The sequence below is a fragment of the Agelaius phoeniceus genome, chromosome Z (genome assembly GCF_051311805.1).
Source record: "Agelaius phoeniceus isolate bAgePho1 chromosome Z, bAgePho1.hap1, whole genome shotgun sequence".
Lineage (NCBI taxonomy): Eukaryota > Metazoa > Chordata > Aves > Passeriformes > Icteridae > Agelaius > Agelaius phoeniceus.
In genome coordinates this window covers 85,128,968-85,146,261 of record NC_135303.1, presented here as the reverse complement: position 1 = coordinate 85,146,261, position 17,294 = coordinate 85,128,968, and the positions used below count along the sequence as shown (strand labels likewise).

Here is a 17,294-nt window from a genome sequence, read left to right as displayed (position 1 = left end):
GGCATTTTTTTGTTCCCCAAAAAGCCTCCAAGTCCCAGCAAGAGCTGTTTTAATCAGAGCTTTCTGCCCTGCAGGACTCAGCGTGGGGTAGTGGAAAAGGCACAGGCACAGCCCTTTTACTCTCTCCCCTCCCTTCAACCCTCTGTTTGGCTTCCTCTCCTCTTTTAATTCACACCCCCCACTCCCCCCTCCACATTTCAAGCCTGCTTGGTAAATGTTTGAAAGTGAAGCTGATGTGGTTGGTATGGCAACACCAGGCTGGGGCCCTTGCCTGAAACCCCAAACACACAATTAGCTGATTAAGAGGAGAGGCAGTGGCGTGCTGGGGCTCTGATGCTCTGCGGGGCTGTTCCAAATTACCCCATCAGGGGTGCTTGGAGGTTCCCAAGAGGGAAGACAAGGAGCGTGCACAGCCCCTCACATGGGTAAAGGTTTTCCAGGCTTGGAAAGGGAGCTTTTTCAGGAAGCCAGTCTGTAACATGCTGCAGTATGGGAACAGGGCTGACAGAGATGCCAAAAGCAATGTGGAGCCTGCTGGACCACTTGCAAGCACCATGTCCCTGTCCAGATTGCAGCATCCAGAAGTCTGGGATCACTGCAGGTCACACCAGGTCCCATCTGTGTGTTAGAACAGGACCCAGCTGTGCCCCAGGGCCCTTCAATGGCCAGATCCAGCACTCACAGCTCTAAGCTAAGAGAAGAAGATAGGAAAGGAGCTGTGTGAGAGAAGAGGGAAAAAGAGAGGGAGAGCCACTCTCCTCTGGAGCCAGATGGGCTCTGCCTCCAGCCCTGAGAGCTGCCTGCTTGTCCCCAGCTCCCTAAACATCTCCTCTCCTCTCCTCTCCTCTCCTCTCCTCTCCTCTCCTCTCCTCTCCTCTCCTCTCCTCTCCTCTCCTCTCCTCTCCTCTCCTCTCCTCTCCTCTCCTCTCCTCTCCTCTCCTCTCCTCTCCTCTCCTCTCCTCTCCTCTCCTCTCCTCTCCTCTCCTCTCCTCTCCTCTCCTCTCCTCTCCTCTCCTCTCCTCTCCTCTCCTCTCCTCTCCTCTCCTCTCCTCTCCTCTCCTCTCCTCTCCTCTCCTCTCCTCTCCTCTCCTCTCCTCTGACACAGCTTCATTGCTCACAGAGTGGCTCAGGAAGGCAGCAATCATCCCCCTGACAGCCCTGGTTAATGAAGTTGGCCTTCATTAGGCGCTTCCGTTCCACTTGAAAGCTCCTCTGTGAGGATGCTGCACCGGCCGTGGCAGAGATGGAGGATGTGGGGACGGCTGACGCTGCAGGGTGACAGCCAGGCCGGGCAGCAGGAAGGGCTGGCATTGCTGTGGGGCTTGTGCATGTCCTGCAGGGTGCTGTGGGGTTACAAACGCACACCCTGCACCCACCCACAGTCCAAACCCAGCACTCCCCCCCCCAATACAGCCTCGATCCTTCTCCCCATTCCTGGGGACCATCCTGCTCTCCAGAGCCCATCAGTGTCCTGGGGGACAAATCCCTGCACCAGTCTCCACTATTTGACTACACCCATGTCTCTGCTTAGGAAGGAGGGTCCCTGGAGACTTGTGGGATCAGACTCACATTTTCTGGGATTTACAGGTGGAGCAGAGGGGATAAGCTGTGAGGGATGCCCAGTGCCTGGGAGCTGGCTGGAGTGGTCCTGTGAAGAGGGTCACTTAGCTGATGCCTGCAAGAGTGCTCCTAGATGAGAGAGCTCTAAATTGCTCAGCTATTATCTGTCCAGCAGGAGCTCCCTCATCTCATCAGGGCCATGCTTGGCAAGCCTCCAGCTGCAGGAACAGGATCGAAAGACCCTCCCTGCCCCAGCTGCTCTGCAGGGACCTGCCACTCCAAGGAAGGGCATCCCAGGATAAGCACAAGCTTGGGGAACACCTCCCTGCAGATCCAAGTCCTGGAGTATGTCCTCTGGGCAAGATGAGCTGCTGCCTTCCTCTCCCTGCTTCCCTCACCCCTGAACCTTCCTCCCAATTTTTCATGGGGCATTTTAGCACTCAGACACTGTCAGATCACATCTTTTCTCTCTACTCCCTCCTCAGGTCTGAACAGTTGTTTCCATCAGCTTTTCTCCCTTATTGTGGGGATGAAGGCAGCTTATGGAGGAGCAATGTGGGCAAGTGACTGCACAAGAGAGCAGGGTACTGAGCACCTCACACTCTGCCCAAGGCTCCTCAGAGCCCAGTCCTGTAGAATAAGGGAACAGCCAAATTGTAGGACTATAGCATGGAGCAGAGAGTAGCATGCAGCTCTGGAAGTGGACAAGTGAAAGGATAAATGGACTGGATCTAGGCTGGATCTTCTCCTTCCAGCAGCTGGAGAAGCGGTTAGGATGCACTGCCTGCTGAGAGATGCATGTCCAGCAGACCTGGGGCTGCTGTGCCTCAGCCCAGCAGATGTGGAGATGTGGCAGTGAGGTAGGAATGGCAGAAGACACAGATGAGAATGAGATGGAAGTAGCACTCCACTCTGTGCCAGATCAGGGCCCTGGAAGGAGCTAAAACCACCCTGGGAAGCACACTGTGCTCATGCTCCATGAGAGATTGTTGGATCAGGCCGGAGGGGGACCTCAGACTAAATCTGTGGCTGGACAAAGGAGGGGTTCCTCCTATCCACACAAAGTGGTGCCTGGCCATGCCACAGCTGGAATTTTGCCATGAATCCAGACAGACCTCGACTGCAAACTCTCCCTCCCTGCTCCTGTGTGACTGACAATAGACAGGTTCTACTTCAGGCTTTTGTGCTGGGAGATTTTTGAGTACCACAAAAGCTGTTGGAGGGACTGGAGGGAGGCACAGCAAAACCAGCCCTTGCACCCAGCCTTGTAAACAGGGCTGCTCAGTGATGATGTCCAGCAAGAGCTCTGCGTTCTGGGACGGGAGGGAAAAGCTCAGAGCACAAAAGCTCGGTGCCACAGCCGTGAGGCACACAGCCAGCACCCACAGTGTCTTAACCTACTTTGGGTTTGCTGCTGCCTGGCTGCTGATGGGGGTCAAAGGAGGGGCTGCACCCATGTTGGGCACCATCTGGCAGCTCCTGCTTAGGGCACTCTGGCTCCTGAGGGAGGGGAAAAGCCAGGATGATTCCTGTCCCCATCACCATCCCAAAAAACACAGCAGGATGAATGCAGGGAGCAGTCACCACCCCATCACCAATTTGCAGTGGCAATGGCACTGCAGCCTCACACACACACAGCTGGCAAGGGGGGACATTGGTGGGGACAGGACTGGGAGAGGGAATGTATCAGAGCAGCCTAGGATTCTCCAGGATCAAGCTCCCCAAGGGAAGCACTTTTAAACCTTCAAGGTAGGTGGCACAGGGCTACAGCTCTCCTCCATCCTCGGGTTTGAGCTGCAGGGAGCTGGAGGCTGTGGGGATGGATGGCTGAGCTGTCAGGGTGTGGCACCACCCGAGGACAGTTGCATCAATGCACGGAGTGAAAGGCAGTGTCAGTGATCTGGCCTTGATGTGGGAACATGATGGCTGACAGCCATCAGCCCCCTGCAGAACCCCTGACTGATGACCAGGAGAGTGATGGACGGCCATCAATGAGCCCATGTGAATGTCCAGAGGAAGGGATGTACAACTGTCCGTGGACATGAAGGACAGCCATCAGCAGGTGGCCTTGAGAGGTGCTGTCTGCAGCCAGCACCAGGAGGTTTCCTGTTTGTTTGCCAGTGGAGAGAACAGGATAATGTCTGTAACTGGGACCAGCTCCATAGGTAAGATCCTGAGCTCCTTTCTCTGCATGGACCCCACACATATGGGGGGCACGGGCTGTGCAGGGAGCCAGGCATGGTCTGCCTTGCTTACCGTTTATTCGAGGTGATGGGCGATGCTCTGCCATTCTCTGCCTGCAGTCTGACACGGCAGCCCTTCAGGCAGCCAGTTTTTATCCAATTTCACGCTGATTTTGGTATCATCCTTCCCTCCTGAAACAGCTGCCATGAGGGGAGTCGATGCCTCTCCGAACCCTCCCTGCAGCGCATCAACACTATTATCTCCATCAGCCAAACTTGCAATCTCCTGAAAAAAGATATCTCGCTATTTTGACAAGTTCTCTTCTCCATCACCCCCCGCTGGCTGGCAGGAACGCCGGCTCGCGCAGGCGCGCCAAGGGCTGCCGCTCCTGCCAAAACTTGGGGACCCCATCATTCCCTCCCTCCATCCCTCCATCCGTCCCTCCGCATGGCAGGGCGGACCCCCGGCCCGTGTCCCCCCGAGGGCGGCGGCAGCTGCGGGCCCGGGGCCCGGGCGGGGCAGCGCTCGGCGTTCCGGGCCGCCGCAGATGGCGAGCCCACACGCCGCAGCAGCCAGTGACCTACACGCGGGCGTCATGCGAGATTTCGGAGCGGGGAGAGGAGCTGACGAAAATGCACATTCCCGCTGCAGCTCAGCTCTCACCTCCGCCCCTGCAGCCCTCCTCCAGCAGACCGGCGCTGCCGGCTCCCTGTCAGGAGCTTCCCCAGCCTGTTGCCGGTTGTGCCGCTCCAGCGAGCAGCCAACCACGCCGTGGCTTTTCGGAAGGACAGAGGACGGTGTCCTCCTCCTCCTCCTCTCCAAAGGGTGCGAGACGATCCTTAATCTGGCACAGGGTGTCCTTGCAGAAGCGGATCTGGGCTTTAGCTCTCATTTGGGGGGCAGCGCACCTGCCTGCAGCGGGATGCCCAAGGCCTTTGGCAGCTAGAGCACGAGCGGGGGCTGGAGCTCCTCCTTGCCTCTGCTTTTCCAGGAACCACCGCACTCGGCCCCGGGACTGCCTTCCCCACAGAGGCACTAAAAGCTTTTACAGCCTGCCCGCACACTCCTCTCCTGTCCTCTGGGGCCAAGGTTCGTCTGTGAAGATGTTTCTCGCTGGTCTCCCTTACAGCTGGCATCCACTTTCTCCACCCCACAGCCATCCCAACACCTTTCCACCACCCTCCCCAGGCTAAATAATGCAAAATGTGATTCACCATAAAGGAAAGCATTCCTGAGGAAGGATGAAGCACAGAGAGGCACCTTCAGCCAGGGCAGGGTACCCAGAGGCTGCATTTAGGCTCCTGCAGTTTATGGAATGAAGCAAGACAGGACCTGACAGCCACAAGCAGAAAACAGATAAATCCTGTCTCCAGCCTGGCTCTGTGTATCCCCAGCCATGGGAAAGAGGGCCATGGACTGGCTCAGATCGCAGCACAGCACCCAGATGCTGCTTTTCCCAGCCTCTGGATCTGTTTGCAGGTGACATGAGCTGCAGATGGTCTCAGCTGACTCCCAGGTGAGCCATGGGAAGGGTCCATAATGACAATATGGGTATTGTGGGGTCAGTGTCAGTGCCCGTAAGTCTATAGAGGGCTGGCACAGGGTGTGGAATAGCAGCCAAGGGTCAAGAACCATTCTGGCACCAGCATGTGGCACAAGCATGTGGAACCTGGTCCCCACAAGAGCTGCTCTGTCCCAGTGACCTGCACCTGGGCATGCAGAGCACTCCAGGGGTGTTGCATACTGCACCCACCACAGTATGTTTTGGGGTGTAGAAGACCTCAGGGATGGTGCTTCCCATCTTCCAGAAGCCAGGAAGCTTCAGTCATCAAATGGTTCTTAATCCCAGGTCTCCCGCTCCACACTCCTCATGCTCTCTGTATGGGAATGGTGACATCCCTACCTCTCCCCTGCTGCTCCCTGCTGTCCACACATCCACTGTTCTGTGGGGCTGGCAGGCCTGGAGCCTGATAGGACCTGCCCAGTGGAGGTCACAGGGGCTGGCAGGGCTAGGATGCCAGGGAGGGATGAGGGTTCCCCCCAGGCAGTGTCCTGGGAACAGGAACAGTGCAGTGGGGCTGAGCAGAGCTTCCTCATGTCCCAGTCAGGACAGCGCCTGCTGTGCCCAGCCTGGCCAAGGAGCAGGGCAGCCCTGCAGCATCCCCACTGCCCAGACCCCTCTGCTCTCACCTTCAGCATGCATCCCAAGCCTGGATGGAAGCTGCTCCTAGGAGGGCTCAGAGTCTGTTTCACCCTAAATCATCCCCATGTAGACCTGTCTATTCCTGAAGGGGAAAGTGCAGCCCCTTACCAGTGGCACCCCCTTGCGGTAAGGTGTAAGGGGGCTGAGTGACCATCCCCACAAACTGATGTGGGGCAGCTGGGGATGCATATGGACCAAATACTCTGTCTTCAGAGGTGCTGCATTAGAGCTGTGCCTTTTTCTCCCCACCAGCATCCACTCTCCTGCCCCATCACCTCCTTCCAACCCCCTGTATGCCCCCAGCTCTGCTGCAGCCCTGTGGTGTCCACCCAGGTGATATAACAAGTCCTGGAGACTAGAAGAACAAAAACCCCAGGTTATGCATTGAACCGGGCACACAGGGTTGCACGTAGCCAGCAGCCACCGTGCCCCTGTTACACCATCGTGTGGGAAGGACAGCCTGCCTGCAGCACTGACCAGCAGACATTGGGTTAAAGCAGGTGCAGGTAGCCCGTGACTCAGGCACTGGTCTGGGGAAGACCCCACAGCGGGAGCAGATGAGACCTTTGCTCATCTTTGGATGCAGTCCCACCTCTGTAATCCTTGAGGTTTTTTCTGAGGAAGGCGGTTCAACCCAGGGGGCCAAAGGAGATGCAGGGAAAGCTCTTATTGGTATCTTCCAGCACACGTCAGCCCGGTTAAAAAAAATCTCCGTTTCTCGGAGAGCTTTTTAACACGGCTCGGGCAGCAATTGGTACAGGGACAGCAAACCAGGCTGCATCTGCTCAGCCCCAGTCACAAGCTCCCTGCTTCCTCTGAGAGAGAGAGTGTGTGTGTGTGTGTGTGTGTGTGTGTGTGTGTGTGTGTGTGTGCGATAGACACAGGCATCCGCTCCCAGCATCGCGCTGCCTCCTGCATCCTCCGGCAGCAAGTGCAGGGCTCCGGCTTCCCGGGTACCACCCTCGCCGCTCCATCCATCCCCTGACAGGGATTTGCACGCGGGGCACGGCATGCGGTGAGTACCCGCAGGCACAGCGGGGCTTGTGGACAGAGGCAGCGGCAATGGACATCGTGTGGACTGCTGTCTAGGGCTCGTGTTCCCAGAGCGACCCCGATCCTGGTAAGTGGGGTTTTTTTTTGCATTATAGGTGCATTGCTGGGTGCGTAGCATGGGCTGTCCACACATTGTGTCGCCCTTCGGTGGGTTCCCCCACTGCCCCCGGGACCCTGGGACTAGATTTCCAGGGATGGGATGCCTGGGAGTGGGGATGAGGATGGGGTGAGAGGGTCCTGCCCAGGCATCGGGGTCCTCATGTGGGTATCTGGGGAGGGAGAAGAGAAGGAGAAGTGCAGAGCTGGGCAGGAGCTGTGTCTGCTGCAGAGGAAGGGACTCTGCTGTCACGGCATTTTCATCCCCCTCTGGGAGATGAAAGAGTGCGACACACCTATAAAATCTGTCATAGCGCGGCAGGATGGGCAACCTGATCCGGCAGGGAGAACAGCCACTGGCTTGGTGTCCCCAGGACTGGGACACAGCACCCCCCCACCCGACATCCCCACTGGACTCCCACAGCCCTGCAGAGGGTGGGAGGTTCCATCAGACCATCAGCCACGGACCTCTCTGCCCCATGGCAAATAGATCATCTCACAGCAGCAGTCCCAGCAGTGCCACAGTTGTGGCATGTGCTGTCTGTCCAGGAGAGGGGACAAGAGGATGCTGGCAGACCCCTATGGCCATCTGCAGCCAGCTCAAGGAGCTGGAATGCCACGTCCCCTAAGCAGAGGCTGCTGCCTTTGCAGCCTGGTCCCCCTCACCCCAGGCAGGCAGCAATTGCCAGGGTTGGCAGAGATGTGCAAGAGCCATGGCAGAGCCATGGCAGCTCCTCCCAGCCCTGCTTCATGCCCTTCGGACCGAGACCTGGGACCAGGCTGCCATGGGCTCTGAGGTCCCAGGGTTCTCCTCCCTGTTGTCACCCCACCCCTCTGCCCCCAGGCTCCCTAATGCTGCTCTAAGTAAGGCACAGCACTGCAGGGCAAAAGACCCAGCAGCCTGGGGAGGGCAGGGAGGAGGCCTGGCCCCCTGGCAGCCTGTGGGGACCAGGCACATCCTTCCTCCCAGACCAGGGAGCCGGTTCCCGGCACATCAGAGGGTTCTGGTCCACAGACACCCCTGATGCATCCCCCTGGGAGTGGGTCCCTGCTCAAGGGTGCACCAGCCCAAGCACCCACTGACCCTTCATTTGCTGGGAGGGCCCTTCACCGAGGACACACTGTGGGGCAGGTAACAGTCAGACCTGTGGCTACAGACCCTGTGGCCCCACATCCCCATGTCCCCAGGCCACCACTGCACACCACAACAGCTCACCTTGTGCCCACAGCCCCCAAGAAGCACCCATCCCACACCCCCCAGGTGCCACAGACACCACCACACTCCCACAGCTCCTGCAATACCCCTGCACCCAAAGCCACCACCACCCACCCCATGTCCACAGCAACCCCCCCCGTGGGCCGTGACACCCGCCCCGCACTGCCAGCCACGCCGTGGCACGTTCACCCCGAAGCAGCACATCCACCCCTCGCACCTCATCCCCCCTGTGACACATCCAGCCCTAACAAACACAGCCCCCCCGTGCTGCTCCCGACACGTCCCTGCTGCGCTCCCAGCCGCCACACCGCCCCAGCTGCGCCGCGCACGCCCACCCGTGTGTCATACCCACCCGTGTGTCACCCGCCGCCACCACCCACCACTAACCTGGCACCCCCTAACCCCAGCACAAGCCACGTGTGCTCTGCCATGGGACGGAGATTTTGCAGCCATGCAGGCACCGCTTGCTCTGTTTGCATCTGGATGCTCTGCCCTGTTTCCTTCTCCCGGGGTGCCTCCGTGCTAACCACCAGCTCTCTCCCCATTCGCACCTAACACAGGCTTAATTCTCACTCCAGCTGCACCAGCCTTGCTTCCATGCCTCAGTTTCTCCATGCAGAGAGGAGCATAAAGCTGGGAAAGATGTGTCCATGGGCACTAAGAGGATGAAATGCTTTCTGGCTCAGTGTTTTGCTGCAGGAATGAAGCAGTAAGGAGCAAATCCAAAAGAGAAGAGTGTGGGGAACGGGTGTCACTCAAGGATCAGGGCAGGGGTGCAGGGGGATGGGGACAAGGGAAGGGGTTGGGAAGTTTCCCACCACCCACTGTGACAGCCCCCGGTGCTGGCAGGGCTCAGTGGAGCCCGGTGTTTGCAGGCAGCTCCTGCCTATGCCCAGATTTAGCTCCTCTGTGGGGGCGACCTAAAAATAGCCCCATGGTGCAGCCTGGCAGCAAGGTCGAGGCCCCCGCACCTCTTAGGTCATGATGAGACAGGTGGTGGTTCTGTTTGCCTCGGGGGTTGGACACAAATAGTACTGGAGACACCTTCCCCCAAGGACATGTGGGGACGCAGGGGCTGCTCAGGTTTCTGGGCTGCTATGAGGCAAAACTGCCCCTGGTCCTCCCTCCCCAGGAGAAGGCGGACTCCCAAAGTCTGGCAGGCCCCCAAGTCATCCCAGGTTCTATGTGAAGGTGAAGTCCCACCCCACAAAGCCAGGTCAGGCAGGGCATGGGGCAGAGGCAAAAAGGGGTCAGGACAGTGCAGAGCAAGTTTGGGGTATCTGGGGAGCAATGGGGCCTGTGGAAAGGCAGTGGAGTCTGGAGACTGAGTTGAGGGTGAAGCCATTCAGCCCCGGATGTGCAGTCAGGGTCCAGCTGTGCAGCACTAGCAGGGGCAGGGAGGCAAGCAGAGCTGAGAATAGACACAAGTCGTGACTAAGAAGTGACACTGTCCAGGCTCCAGGCACACAGTAGGCAGTGGCAGAAGGCACTTGGGGTAGGCTTGAGAGAGGACAGGAAACAGGGAGGTGGGCTGGGATCTTGCAGCAGCAGCAGCGCAGTGCAGGTGGGTGACTGTGAACACGCAGGAGAGCCAGATTTGGGGGGGAATACAGCAAGTCCACACACCAGCCAGCCTTCTATTGTACTGCAGGGTGGCTGGGGTTGGGGCATACAGAGCTCAGCAGCATCGTAGGGAGAAGCTGCCAGCACGATGAGATGAGGAACATCGGTGTGGGTACCAAGCAGACGGGGGTGCTATGGGCCACACACCTCTTTTCACTCTTCTCTGTGAGCCTAGCCCCTCTGGACCCTCTCCTCCCCACTTCTACCCAAACCTTGGGCAGGAGTAGGCCAGGATCTGGTCAACACTCGGTGCTGCAGGGACCTACAAAGGCAGATCTTGGGGGGATTTCCCTGTGACTTCTCCGACTCTCTCGCTCGCAGGCAGAGCTGCAATGCTGCCCAGCAGCAGAGCTGATCCTGACCACGGCAGACGTGATCCTGAGCCAGCCAGGCAGAGGGTGGTGGCACGGCGAGGAGGTAGAAACACCCAGGTGTTTTCCTTCCCACTGGCACAGCCGCAGAGATGCTGCTGCTGTGGCTCGGACACGTGCCTCCAGCTCTGCCCCGCTCCCACCCTTGCAAAGCCCTGGGAGCTGAAGAAGTCCGGGCACCAGCTCCGAGCCAGGCACTGCGGCCAACAGGTGCAAATACCCCAGCCCGCACACGCGCCCGCTGCTGGGACCCCCACGTGCAGGACGGGGCCCACACCACACGTGTTGCATCCCCAGCTCAGCGCGTGGGAATCTGCAGGCAGATGGTCCCGTGGCAGTGGGGAGAGGCTGGGAAATCACATGCGTGTGCACGCAGTGGTGTTTGCCGCCTGCCAGCATGCTCTGCTCCACTCCGCTCGGCCCTGCTGCTGCGGGGTACCTGTAATTACCCTGACCAGGCTCCCTGCCACAGCAGTGCTCGCGGTGTCGAGTCCTCCCGCAGGCAGCGAGATCCCGGCGGCGTGCACGCGTGCTGCTAATTATCCTGCTACCTGGGGACTTCCCTGCCGAGGCTGGCGGGGAGGGAGATTGCTGCTCCAATCTCCCTGCTCTGCCTCCCAGTCCCTGGGCACCAGCTGGAAGTGCCTCTTTGCTGCAGCATAGAATTAGAGAATAATTAAGGCTGGAAAAGACCTCTAAGATCATCGGCTCCAACCATTAACCCAACACTGCCAAGGCCACCACTAAACCGCATCCCTAAGTGCCATGTCTATAATGGTTTATAAACACTTCCAGAGATGGTGATTCCACCACTGCTCCCAGGGCAGCATCTTCCATGGTGCAACCCCAGCATGGCACGAGGGAAGCCCTTGGACCCATGTGAGGTGATGCTGTGCTCCACAATGCTGGAGGCCAAATTCTGCTTCTCCTCAGCTTCAGCTCACACCCACTCGGACAGAGCAGAGACTTGTTATTGCTGCTGCTGTTGGCCTCCCCACTTTATCCTAAGGTGATCTTCCCCTGGCACTGAAGCCAAACATCCTTCTTGGGTCCCTTGTGTCCCGTCCCATACATTGCTCTCCTTCCTTCTTGCACCCTCACAGTCCTCCTACAGCTGGCCCAGCCTCCCCACATGGCTCCTTGCAGGATGCCCAGTGATCACAGCAGCAGCACACACACAAACATGTGAGTGCAAGAAGAGGCAGCTGAGTGAAGAGGAATTTATGGAAGGTGAGGGGTCAGCACCAGACCTGCCATGATCTAGTCCTGGGCAGGGCTGCAGGGAGGATGTCTTTCACCCTTGACTAGCCACAGAGATCTTTAAGGAAGAAAGGAGATGCATGCTAGGAGAAGGGTTACAGCTGGTCCTAGTCCCTCTGGGTTTTACTTATCTGGCATGGAAAAGGCCTGGATGTGTTTCTTGTTAAGCTGGAGTCTATAGAGCAAGGTGGGGAGGCACCCCCAAACCATCTCCCTGCCTTCTGTCCCATTCCCCCACCCACTCAGACCCTCCATGGCCAGAAATCCATCTCCCCACGGCCACCACCATGATCCCAGTGTCAATTTGTCACAAAGACCCCACTTCTCCCTGCCCTGAACTGCTCCTCATGCAGCTGGGGGAAAACCACCGGGAGACCCTTTTGGGGGTCAGGGACATAGCACCTTCCTTCCCACCGCAGAGCCATGGGGGTGCTGATGTCCAGGAGGCAGACGGTGGAGAGGGTGCAGAAGGTCAGCTTGGCCGTGTCAGCCTTCAAGGATGGGCTGCGGGAGCAGCCATCGACACGGCGTCGGGCGGAGGCGGGGACTGCACGCCAGGGGACGCTGGAGCAGGAGGTGCAAGAGGGAGAGGAGGAAGCGGTGGCAGGACCTTCCCAGCCGGAGGAGAGCAGTGCCGGCAAGGCGGCCTGGGAGCGCCTGCGGGATGGCCGGGGCGTGGAGCCAGAGGAGTTCGACCGGGCCAACAGGTTCACGCCACCAGCCTTCATCCGGCCCAAGAGGGAGCTCCACGATGATGAGCCCCCGGACATCAGCCTGGAGCAGAGGGAACAGGTGAGCTGAGGGAACCACAGAGACAGTGTGGGAGGGATGGGGACAGGGCCGGAGGTGGACAAGCATCTGAGTGTCTGCCAGGCAGTGACAATCTCACAAAGCCCTACAGGGTGGCTCAGTGGGGTACAGTGCCAGCAGCCAGGCTGGGAAGGTGGAGGTGCCACACTGGGAGGGGGGTGCAGCTGCTCAGATGTGCCCTGGAGGCACCCTGGGGTGCCTTGAAAAGGAGAAGTCACTGCTGGGCACAGGCAGTTCTAGGTCTGGGGAAGAAAGGACAATTTGATCTACATGTTTGTCCACCTACAGTCAACCAGCTTGCAACTCAAGCCATCCCTCCATACCTGCAGTCCCAACATTCCTGCCCATCTACAACCCAACAGCTTATCCACCCACTCCTACAACCCACCCATCCACACCCACAACCCTACACATACAGCCACCCACCCAACAAGCCTACACCCCAGCCCACCTACACCCTTATATGGCACCATAAAGACATGAAACATCCTGAGTTGAAAGGGACCCAGAAGGATCATTGAAGTCCAACTCCTGGTCATGCACAGGACACCCCACCAATCACACCATGTGCCTGAGAGTATTGTCCAGGCTTGGTGCTGTGACCACTGCCCTTCGGGGCCTATTCCAGTGTCCGCCCCCACCCTGAGCCTAAATTACCCAGGGTACCTAGATAATATACCAAGGTTAGTATCTCTTTGGAAGTAGAAATGGAAATGTGAGTAAAACCTTACAGCTTATTCATCGATAATTACAATCCTAAAGACCAGCCAATGTACAACCCTACAGTCCAGCCACCCACATGTAACACACTGCAGAGAGCCTACGACTCCACAGCCCCACCAACCCTACAGCCAGACCCATCCATCCACCCACCACTCTTCCCCACAAACACACTCAACCTCCTCTAACTTGACCAGCCAGGTCCATTACAACAACCTCTTCCCCATGCCAGCCCCACACATTTCCATCTTCCCCCCTCAGCATCCACCCCCACCTGCAAAGCACTGCCCAGATGGAGAAGCCAAGCCCCTGCCCACACTGCTCTGCTGAGCATGTGCCCATCCCTCCCCAGATCCTGAATGATGAGATGTGTGAGATCTGCGAGGTGTGGACAGCCGAGAGCCTCTTCCCCTGCCGCATCTGCCACCGGGTGTACCACGACGGCTGCCTGCGCCGCATGGGGTACCTGCAGAAGGACAGCGCCGTGGAGGTGACAGAGACCGCGCACACCGAGACCGGCTGGAGCTGCTACTACTGCGTGAGTGCCTGGACTGGGGCACACCAGGCTGCTGCTGGGTGGTGGGTGCTCCCCAGGGAACTGTGCCCCACATGGACGTGAGCAGGGTCCCACCTCACAGCCTGCTCTGGGGCAATGGGGGAAGTGCTGCTCTCCAGTTCCCACCACCCACCTTGGCCTGATGGGGTCACCAGATGCAGGGGACAGTGGCCCTTTGCCACCTCCTCACCTCTGCAGCCAGCTCCTCAGAACCTTGGTTCAGGATGTGACACTGTGGGCACATGAGATGCTGTAGCAGAGCTGGAATGGCCAAAGCCCAGGGGTGTGGAGCCATCCCACTGCAGCACCCTTGGGTGACACAGCACATATCTCTGGGTGTCCTCACCCATTTGCCTTCAAGGGATCCCAGTGCTGCCATAAAGAGATGTGCTCCCTCACCCCATGTCTTTTTCTCATGGCTCCTCTCTGCCCCCCACCCCAGGACAACCTCAATCTGTTGCTGACAGAGGAGGAGATGTACAGCCTGATGGAGACCCTGAAGAACTGCAAGATCATTCCAGGTGTGTACCCTCCATGCAGTGAGTCCCAGATGGCTGCGGGAAGCAGCTGGGGAGGTGGGGCCCCCCTCCTTCCTGGGCACAGCACAGCCAATCTGTCCCCTGCAGAGAGCTGCCTGACCCTGGATGACTTCCTGCACTACAAACACCAAGTGCACAAGCAGCAGTTTGAGCGGACCATGCCCGAGGCACAGGAGGAGCAGGCAGCCCTGCAGTTCAACGCCCTGGACCCTGACAAGAAGGGGCACATTGAGTGGCAGGACTTTCTCTCCCACGAGTCCATCCAGCTGCTGCAGAAAATACGGCCACAGGTATGGTTGTGGCATCCAGGGCTTGCTCCCATGGCTGCCACACAAGGTCACAGCACCCAGGACTGGCTACCATGGCCAGCAGATGTGGCAGTGGCACCTGGGTCCAGCATCCACAGCCACAGGCACCCATGGTCATGGCACCCAAAGCTGGCTCCTACAGCTGACACCCATAGCCATGGCACTCAGGGTGGAGACCCTTACAGCTTTGGGAATATAGGGAGGGAGGTTCCCACAGGATGAGTGCTCCACCTTCTCTGACCCCCTAGAATGCCCTTCTGCGGCTGCTGACACCCAAGGAGAGGGAGCGGGCACGGACAGCCTTCCTGGCCCTGGACCAGGACAACGATGGCTTCATCGGGGAGGCTGAGTGCCGCCAGGCCCGGCACAGCTGGTTCCGCAAGCACCAGAAGGAGATGCTGTCCTGCAATGTCAGGTGAGGGGATGCCCACCCTGGTGTAGGGGTCATATCCCAGCCGGGACTCCCAGCACAGTCCCAACACCTACCAAAGGGGCTCAGCACAGAAATGGTTGCCCTGCTTCCCGCCACCTCCCCCTCCATGGCCCCTCAGCCCTGTGCATCCTCTTCCCCCACCACCACCACCACTTGGGGTGCAATGGAGCGGGGATGAAGAGCATCTTCCTCCCTGCCGCAGCATCAGCCACGTGGGGCCCATATCAGAGGGCAGCCCCGCCAGCAGCAGGAATGGCAAGAGCCCGGAGAAGATCTTGCCAGCCACAAAACAGGAGGAGACCAGGTGAGGCAGGGATGGCTAGGGGGGTGGTGGACACCCCCATTTTTTGGGGAGACCCTGGGGGAGCAGTGTTGCCAGGGTATCCAGTGAGCCCACATGTGCCCGCAGGAACATCGACTGGCCTGGATTCCTGCGGGAGAACGTCGCCTACATCCTGGCCGCGCGCCCCAACAGCGCCGCCCTGCACCTGCAGCCCCTTGCCTAGAGCCGGCCGCGCCTCGAGGGCGCGGTGCCACGCCCGCCATGGGGACCTGCCCTGCCCTCCCCGCGGGCACAGCCAGGTGCCGATTGGCTGGCGGGGAAGCAGCCTTGCTGCCCTATGCCCCACCTCCCCCTTGGATTGGCTGTGAAGAGGATGGGCACCAGGCTCTGATTGGCGGAGGGAACGGGAGCAGCTCTCGGGTCTCTGATTGGTGGGGGGAAGCAGGGCGGGGCAGGGCGTGTCCCCACTGTTCCCTGTGCCCTGCAGGGACCACGGTGGGCAAGGGTCCTGTGCCCAGGGTCACCATGGGGCACAAGGGGCAGGGAACATGCTGCCCCCATGATCCCTGTCCTCACAGCACCCAGGGACCCGCATACAGAGCAGGGGCTGCCCTGGGTGCTTGTGGGGTGACAGCATTCCCAGAGCACCCATGTGCCCCCAGCCTCCCACAGCATCATGGGGCAGCACAGCTGAGCCTCTGCGTGCCACAGGCAGCACCCACGGGTCTGCAGCAAGCAGTGTCTCAGCTCATCAGCGTGGTGGATCCTCAGGGGATGTGACTGACTCCCTTTGGGGTCTTTCACATCCCTGCCCTACTCCAATAGGGGTTGGAGCCCAGTAGGTCCATTCTTGCATGCACAGCTCATGGCTGGAAGAGACGATTTCCTGGCATGGCTCAACCCTTCCCTGCTGGCAACCAACTATTTAATGCCAACAGCGATGGTGTAGGAAGGAGCACTGGTAACAGAAAGCATCAGAGGATAGGAAGGCAAGGTCAGATGTAGGGGGACCCCCCTATGCCTCTGATCTTGCCAGCAGCATTCCCCTGCATCCCTCATTCCCTCCTGTCCCCCTGGTTCCAAGGGATGCTCTTCATTTGCTTGCCATTCCAATCCCACACCAACCCTGTTCAGTCTTGCTCTCTACCCTCTGCATCAAGTGGGCAGCCTTGCCTCGCTAGGAGCATTAGTGCTAGTGGTAGGGAGGAGGAGAAGGCAGAGCCCAGAGCCCCCCCAGGTGCCAGCTGCAGGGTTGAGGCATTCACTGGGCCTGTTGGCAGCCCACAGTGATAGATGCACTCAGCCCACAGATGAAGGAGCAGGAAGCCCAGAAGCCTTGCCTCAGACACGCCAGGGGTTGGGATGCCCAGGTCCCATGGCAGTCCCGGTAGCTGCTCCTGCCCCACTAATCCTTTTCCCGCAGTGCCCTTAGCCTCTCCCTGCCTGGTGTTCTGTGGCTCAGCCAGGAGGCCCCGGGGTGTACACAGGCCAGGGGTGCACTTGCAGCAGCCTGGTCACTCCCTCACCTCCATCCCTGATGCCCTGTGGGCATCATCCCAGTCAGCCCCCTTCCCCCAGCCAGGGCACAGTTCCCCTCTCCAGGGTCTCCCCCACTGCAAGACCAGGAGGCGCACCAGTGCCACGACATCTTCCTCTACCACCCTGGCGTGCCAGGCCAATGGGGATATTTTGGATGCCAGGTCCGAGATGTGGCCAGAGCGCCAATGGGGATATTTCGGATGCCAGGTCCGAGATGTGGCCAGAGCCATGGCGAGGAGGCGGCCGTGGGTGCGTGGGTTGCAGCTCCCTATCTGTACTGAGATGCATTCATTAAACAGCTGTGTCCAGCTAGCCTCTGTCTGGTGTGCTTACAGGGCTTCTGGCTTCTCTGCAGGCATTTCTGGGCACCCACAGCTTCCTATTGTTTAAAATCCCACCCCAGACTCAGGTCACTGTCCCATCAGGCAAGCTGGGCCTCCTCTCCCCAGAGTATCCCACAGCAGTGACAGGGGTCACTGCATGTGCACCCAGGACCCAGCAAACTCAGGGTGCTGCATGTCTCCCCAGGAAAACAGACAG

General features: G+C 59.0%; 2 protein-coding genes across 3 annotated transcripts in view; one reads left to right on the top strand and one right to left on the bottom strand.

The window, feature by feature from the left end:
- LOC129133125 (C-C motif chemokine 21-like) overlaps positions 1-4,536 on the bottom strand; it is a 36,602-nt gene extending 32,066 nt beyond the window's left edge. Inside the window, exons 1-2 of one of the 2 annotated variants that reach the window (XM_077171850.1) lie at positions 4,408-4,536; positions 3,817-4,029 (exon numbers count right to left, since the gene is read on the bottom strand). In XM_077171850.1, the coding sequence (XP_077027965.1) occupies positions 3,817-3,850 (34 nt within the window). In that variant the 5' untranslated portion in view covers positions 3,851-4,029; positions 4,408-4,536. Of the gene's footprint in view, positions 1-3,816; positions 4,141-4,407 lie in introns of those variants that run through there. The other variant, XM_077171851.1, reaches the window with a different exon arrangement.
- A 2,119-nt stretch (positions 4,537-6,655) lies between these two features.
- Positions 6,656-17,066, top strand: PHF24 (PHD finger protein 24). Its single transcript, XM_054652298.2, has 8 exons — positions 6,656-7,067; positions 11,986-12,358; positions 13,449-13,634; positions 14,095-14,173; positions 14,279-14,481; positions 14,748-14,914; positions 15,135-15,236; positions 15,342-17,066. The coding sequence occupies exons 2-8, from the start codon at positions 11,990-11,992 to the stop codon at positions 15,436-15,438; spliced, it is 1,203 nt and encodes a 400-aa protein (XP_054508273.1). The 5' UTR covers positions 6,656-7,067; positions 11,986-11,989; the 3' UTR covers positions 15,439-17,066.
- Positions 17,067-17,294: the final 228 nt, after the last annotated feature.

What these genes read in the sequence shown, in the direction of transcription:
- PHF24 (XM_054652298.2), top strand. Translation starts at nt 11,990, where the DNA reads ATGGGGGTGCTGATGTCCAGGAGGCAGACGGTGGAGAGGGTGCAGAAG. An exon ending in GCCTGGAGCAGAGGGAACAG is followed by an intron (nt 12,359 to 13,448) that starts GTGAGCTGAGGG and finishes ATCCCTCCCCAG; the next exon opens with ATCCTGAATGATGAGATGTG. An exon ending in ATGCTGTCCTGCAATGTCAG is followed by an intron (nt 14,915 to 15,134) that starts GTGAGGGGATGC and finishes TCCCTGCCGCAG; the next exon opens with CATCAGCCACGTGGGGCCCA.